The 7,114-nt window shown below is 33.5% G+C and overlaps 1 protein-coding gene across 1 annotated transcript; it reads left to right on the forward strand.

The window, feature by feature from the left end:
- Positions 1 to 2,283: 2,283 nt before the first annotated feature.
- LOC109239434 (acyl-coenzyme A thioesterase 9, mitochondrial-like) lies at positions 2,284 to 6,578 on the forward strand. The gene is made up of 5 exons (XM_019405999.1): positions 2,284 to 4,038; positions 4,658 to 4,835; positions 5,453 to 5,898; positions 6,035 to 6,163; positions 6,277 to 6,578. Exons 1-5 carry the CDS (start codon positions 3,406 to 3,408, stop codon positions 6,433 to 6,435), a joined length of 1,545 nt encoding a protein of 514 aa, XP_019261544.1. The 5' UTR covers positions 2,284 to 3,405; the 3' UTR covers positions 6,436 to 6,578.
- The last annotated feature ends 536 nt before the right edge of the window (positions 6,579 to 7,114 follow it).

Below are 7,114 nucleotides of genomic sequence, written 5' to 3' on the forward strand. Positions count from 1 at the left end.
CAATAAGAAATAATATCAGGAGACAAGCACAACTAATCTTAGAATAAGTTATTTCAGGATAAAGTAGTGAAATCGATAATTTTAGGATTAATATAACATACCAAATAATCAATAAAAAGTAATATCAGAATACCAGCATAACTAATCTCAATATTGCTAGTCTCACCGTAATCTTTTTAAGTAATTGATCGTAGAAAACGTGAGAGCATAATATAATTCCGCAAATTAATCACTTTGAAAACAAGAACTCCTCAATCCTTGTTGACATCGATATTAGTACTATACTAGTAAAGCATGTGGTCATGATTATTATGCAAGAATAAAAAATCATTATGAAAATAAATACTTCTTCCGTCACTTTTATTTGTCCACTATTCTAAAAATAGAGTTTTACTTTTACTTGTCCACTTTCGCATATCAAGAGAATTTTTTTTTTTTTTTCATGTTTTGCCCTTAGCATTAATTACTCATTCTAAATCATTTTTCAAATCCATTAAGACTATATACCAATTAATATGTGTACCATGATAAATTATGTACTTTATTTATTATTTTTTAAGGGGTGTGTAAAGTCAAAACATGACAAGTAAAAGTGAAGGAGGGAGTACCATTTGATATTCTAATTACACATGGCGTATTTTCTAATCAAACAACGTGGCATGCAGTTAGAGAAAAAGGTGATTAGAAAATTCATGATCTCCCAGTTTTAATTTATTAATTAGTTCTTTGGTTGATAGCCTTGTAATCAGAATCGCATAGGATAAAACGCCACGATCCCAGGGCTATGAGTTGTTCGAGAGATTGCTTCTGATGATTATAATTATATATATGAAGATTAAGGCAATAATGGTAGGTTTATTTCTTTAATTAAGAGCAGGTTAGAGCAGAAATAACTTCTTTAACACTTCTAAAAATGGAAATAATAGCGTTTAAGTAAAAAAAAAAAAAAAAATTGAGTGCCCCAAAAAAAGAAATCAATTAAGAAAATTTATGTTAGTTTGAACTGTTTCTGCAACAAAAACATTACCTTTTCAAACTAGCTTTTAATTATTTAATTTATTGCAAAAAATCAGGAATAGTCCACGGGAGTTTTGGATTTTTTTTTTTCTTCCAGAAATTCAAAGATTTCGTTTGAAAAAGTAAACCTTTTCCTTTGCATAAACAGCAAAGAGAATCAAGAGTTTACTAAGTTGGAATATATTCTGCAAACTCAAGTTTTGACTATTTTAAATTGATCAAACAAGAGGACAAACCTCAACTAGATCATTAAAAAGATCATGAAAACAGCTGATATAGTAATACCCACGATAGAATTAGTTGGAGAAATATTGCTGAAACAATTTAAAAGCTTCTTTGGTGGATGACTTTGACAATCAGAATAGAGCCCGTTTGGCTTAGCTGATTTAGAGTAGTTGATAAGCATTAGGTGTTGAAAAATAATTTTAAGTGCTGAAGCTGATTTAAAAAATAAGCAGTTAGGTGTTTGGATAAAAGTGCTGAAATTAATACTATGCAGCTAAAGATACGAAGAGTTTTGTTTTAAAAAGAAGTATTTTAGAGATAGAATAGTAAATATTTTGGTTAAATTTAAAGTGCTTATAAGCTGAAATTTGATAAGTTGGGGGAGACCAACTTATGACTTTTGACTTATTTTTGGCTTATAAGCACTTAACTTATAAGTACTTTTAATTTTACCAAACGTGTAGATAAGCCAAAAAGTGCTTATAAGCCAGTTTGACCAGCTTATAAGCTTAGCCAAACACCCTCTCAATGTAATGAAAAATGTGGATTAGTCAAAAAATAAACTAGCCACGTGGATCAATTAATTAAATAATGATACGTGTCAGCAAAGTTACGAAAGAAGTGAAAAGTGACGTATAAAATACACTAAACATATTAGTACATTAATTGTTAGTCCCGGAATTGATCGTGCGAGAATTGCACCGGATCTGGTACAAAGAATCACTCATAAGTACGAATGAAAGGAGAATCAATTAAACCCGAATTATACGGGATTTGCCATTATTATAACATCGATTACAAATTAATTATGTAACATACCATAAATGCAATAAATAATTGTAACGGGCAAATATAGAATTAGCTAATCCGTTATGAACATGATTACTATTTAAACCTCTATTCTGCACATTGTACATCATCGAAAAAATCACTTCTCATAATCATAACATCTTATATCTAGCAATTCAAGATTCATACAAAAGAGGAGTCATATTCTTCCATAAGAATTCTCTTTTCTTTTGCATTATTTCTCTCATTTATTTATGTTTTTATTATTCATATTTGGAAAAGTAATTTAAATCGATTGTTAGTACCCTAATATACAAAATCAATTACTTTGACCTTTTTTTTTTCCAGTAATTACTTTGACCTTCAAATTAAATTTTTGGGTTAAACAAAACGCCACAACCCTATGGCTTTGACTTGGCCAACATTTTTTTTTTGGTTTCTATTATGTTTTCGGAACAATAGTTGAATCATGTCTAGTTCCGTCAAAATAAGCTTGGCCTGCCAATTTTTTTTTCTTTCCGCATTTAAAAACTGCTCCATAATTGAAAAACCAAATCCGGATTTTGAAGTCCTGCACCATCACCTCAGGGGGTGGATCCAGAATTTAATGTTTATGGGTTCCTGCAGCAACCTCGAATAAATTTTCAATAGTAACTGGGTTCAAATTCAAACATTTATAGATAGTAAATTTTTCGAACACATTTATACTGTTTGGACAAAATCTACTGATTCATGTGAACCCGTAGGTCGGGAGGTAGAACCGCGCCCAGTGGCAAAGCCAAGAAATTCAATAAGGGTGTTCAAATTCTAAACACCCTTGCATAGCTATAAGGGTGTTCAAAGTCTATTTTTAATCAATAACAAGTAATGTTTTACCTTATACGTAGTATAATTTTTCGGCGAAGGGTGTTCAGTTGACCAGCTTCTCTTGTTATATAATTTGGACAAAATCGAAATCTGAACTAAATCTGAATTGCAAAGGATTAATGAAATTAAAAAACATTGAACAGTTATTTGTGTACCCACAGAAGCATCCCCACACAGCTGGAGGAAATAGATTTTGTCAGATTGATTTCGATGTTTAGCTCATGACTCACATGTGATTTATACCCACACAGCTGTATTTCTCTGAATTACAGTTACAACAGTTATTATTAGCTGTCACATCAGCATTCTAATCTGCCATAGTATCATTTATAAATACAACAGTATAATTTATTTCTCCATCTAATTGTACTATGTCCATATTTCTTCTTATTTAAGCTTAGCAATCTCGAAACCCACAATTCCTTAAACTAAGATTAATTTCCTCCAACTTGTATAAGCTTCTGTCATCTTCCACTAATTGGGTTTTCTTTTCTTTTACTATACTAGATGAAACCTTCAACAAAACCAGTTTGTCACCATTTCTTCAAACCGTTTTCTTATTTTCATTTCAACTTTCTCAAGTATGAAGAAAATGCTTCACTCTATACACTCATTTCTTATTTTTCTACTTCACAATCACATAATTCCGAAACAAAGAATCTCATTAAGGAGTTGAATGGTGATATTACTTCATGTCCAAAATTACTCAGAAAGAAAAAATCTCATTTTACTCACTTTCTTGGTTCATCTAACGACAATTACTTAAATACGTTCGTATCACCAGAAAAGCCAAAGGTTCATAATGCGAATGCCATCAGCAATATTTCAGTTGAAGGCTCAACTGGATCATCGATTCGAAAACCAATTAATTTATTGTTGTTTATGTGTCATTCGCCTGTGAAAAATGTAATGTGGGAAGCGAGATCGAGTATTTTTGGAAGGCCATCAAATTCTGCAGTTGTTCAGTCTCTTCAAAATGATTTGATTGCTAAAACACCATCAAGGAGTAGGACTAATGTTTTATTCAAATTTTCTTCTGATTATACACTTCGGGAACGATATAGAAATCCCAGGAATGAGATTAGGATTGGAAAGTTGCTGGAAGATTTGGATGCTTTGGCCGCAACCATTTCCTATAAGGTATAGTTATGCTTCTTATATATAACTCATTCATATATGAGTCAAACAAAGTTTTCTACCTTGAGCCGAGAGGGTCTATATCTTCACAAGATATGATTATGGTTTGCGTTCATACTATCCTTCCTAGACATACTATGTAGGATTGTACTGCGTATGATGTTGTTGTTGTTGTTGTCAATCTCCAAATTCACAACGAAAATTAATCAATTTGACCCATGTACTATGAAACGATTCACGTAAATTAAAACAAAAGGAGTATTAACTTATCATATTAAATGATAAATTTAGGTAATTAGAGTATACTTACCTCATCAATGACCATAAAAGGGCAGTCCGGTACACAAAGCATTTCGCATTTACGCAGTGTTCGGGGAAGGGCCACACCCCAAGGAATGTTATGTAGACAGTGTATTCTGATACAAGGATGAGTGGCTGATTCCACGACTCGAACCCGTAACATATAGGTCACACAGAGACAACTTTACCGTTGCTCCAAGGCTCCCCTTCTACCTCATCCTTTACCATAATCCTGTTTATTTTCTTTAATGCATTAAGAAACTAAATGCCCTGTTTCTGAAGTATCGTACTCATGATATTCTGTCTCTTTTTTGCAAAACAGCATTGTTCTTCTAATGATGGTACATCTAGGTCCATAAAACTGGTGACTGCATCTATGGAGAAGATGATTCTGAAAAAAACTATTCGTATTGACACTGATCTCACTATAGAAGGGGCTGTTATATGGGTTGGATGTTCATCTTTGGAAATTCAACTTGAAGTGAAGCAATCTACACCAGGTATCTTGGTACTTTTTCACACACCAAGCACATGAAAATTTATTTACATAATTTGTTGTAGTGAGACTCGAATTCAAGACTTACACATATTTTCATAATATCATGTTGAATTGTGTGATCGCTTATCTAAAATTTAAAATTGTTAGGAAAGTTACACTTTTTATTTACATAATTATATCTTCAACACAATGTCACACCCTAGGCGAATCCTATATTGACAAAACACGAGAGAGAAACTTGGTATATATGTAAATAAGCCTTAGGTCATAGTGACGCGTTTTAAAGCCCTGCTGGCCTAGGCCCAAAGCGGACAGTATCACTAGGCTAGACTGCTACATATGGTATCAGAGCTACTCCGCGTGTAACCTTGAATGATGGTGGGTCAAACCTCAGCGTCCCTAAGGGGGATGTATGTGACACCCTAGGCAAATCTCACATCGACAAAATACGGGAGAGATACTAGATATAGCACCATAGTGACGCGTTTTAAAGCCGTGTGGGCCTAGGCTCAAAGCGGACAGTATCTCTATTGAGCTGCACTGTACAATCATCAAAATAGTCAATTAGTTATCTTCATTTCATCATTGTTATTCATGACACAGATCATTTTCTTGCAGAATCATCCAATACCACAGAGTCAGTAGCTCTTACAGCAAACTTCACATTTGTGGCCAGAGACTCTAAGACTGGAAAATCAGCTCGAATCAACGCGATTTTACCTGAAACTGAAAAAGAAAAGCTTCTTTGGGAAGAAGCAAAGGAAAGAAACAAGATGAGAAAGGAGAAAAGAGAACAGAAGCATGACACCAATATTGGAGACAATGTAAATAGACTGAATAAATTGTTGGCTGAAGCTTTGTTAGATAGAGACAGCATTCTAATAAAGGAAACTTGTCTTCAAAATTCTTTGGTTTGCCAACCTGAGCAAAGAAACATTCATGGTCAAATATTTGGAGGTTTCCTAATGAGGAAAGCTTTTGAATTGGCTTATGCAACAGCTTATTCATTTGCTGGCAGTACACCTTGCTTTGTGGAAGTTGACTATGTTGATTTCTTGAAACCTGTAAGTGCATAAATTACTACTTATGTATTTGTTAACCGACCCTCCCCAGACCCCACGATGTGGGATTATACTGGATTTATAGGATACGAATATATAAATAAAATGCTTAAGTTAAGTCTGAAATCTGCTGATGCAGGTAGATGTTGGAGATTTCCTCCAGCTCAAATCATGTGTTTTGTATACAGAACTAGAAAACATGTCGCGGCCTCTGATTTATGTGGAAGTTGTATCTCATGTTACACAGCCCGAACATCTTTCCAGTGAGGTGAGCATCGATCTTTCCCTGATATGCGGAAATTACTCGTTAATATTCCTTCCTTCCGTTTCACTTCATGTGGCAAAGTTCAGCTAAATAGTTTGTGTACATTTTTTTGACAGGTTTCAAACAATTTTTACTTCACTTTCACTGTCAGCTCGGATTCACTAAGAAATGGTTTAAAAATTAGGAATGTTGTCCCTGGTACAGAGGAGGAAGCACGGCGTGTTATCGAACATATTGATGTTAACAAGCAGAAGAGATTGAAGGAATGCGTGTAAACAACTGTTTTGCGCCTAAAAGATTTTATACACATATACTCTACAATACAAATGTACATTTATTCGTTTTGGGACTTTATTACATTCTGTACACACACAAAAATCCAAGTGAATTTCTAGCACTCTCTTATATTGTGGATTCATATTCAGATATACGTACCTAATTCACTACTAGAATTCCTGCATAAAGCGACCAAAATTTAGCGACCAAAGTTGGTTTGCCAAGAAAAGCGACCAAAGTTGGTCGCTAAACTGGTGAAAATAATAAAATAATGGTTTTAAATAAATTAGCGACCAACGTTGGTCGCAACTTGGTCGAAAATTTTGTTAAACTGTTGACCGGATTGGTCAGACTTGCTTGGTCAAAGAATTACTCAGACTAGCGACCAATGTTGGTCGCTTCATGGGACCCACTTATTAAATATTTTAATAATTATAACATTATTTTTAAAAAATAACAAAATATAAATAAATAAAATTTAAAATTAGCGACCAAAGTTGGTCGCTATATAAAGAGAAAACAGGTTGAGACCAACTTTGGTCGCTAATTTGGGACCCAGTTATAAAATTTTAATAATTATAATTTTGTTTAAAAAAAATTATAAAATATAAATAAATATAATTCAACTTTAGCGACCAATGTTGGTCGCTCAGTAGAGTATAGACCAACTTTGGTCGC

The sequence above is a fragment of the Nicotiana attenuata genome, unplaced genomic scaffold, assembly GCF_001879085.1.
Source record: "Nicotiana attenuata strain UT unplaced genomic scaffold, NIATTr2, whole genome shotgun sequence".
In the NCBI taxonomy this organism is placed as follows: domain Eukaryota; kingdom Viridiplantae; phylum Streptophyta; class Magnoliopsida; order Solanales; family Solanaceae; genus Nicotiana; species Nicotiana attenuata.

Bases quoted from the DNA above. Each gene is read 5' to 3' on its own strand.
- LOC109239434 (XM_019405999.1), top strand. From the start codon at position 3,406: ATGAAACCTTCAACAAAACCAGTTTGTCACCATTTCTTCAAACCGTTT. The intron at 4,836-5,452 runs GTATCTTGGTAC...ATTTTCTTGCAG, and splicing joins AGTGAAGCAATCTACACCAG to AATCATCCAATACCACAGAG. The intron at 6,164-6,276 runs GTGAGCATCGAT...TTTTTTTGACAG, and splicing joins CCGAACATCTTTCCAGTGAG to GTTTCAAACAATTTTTACTT.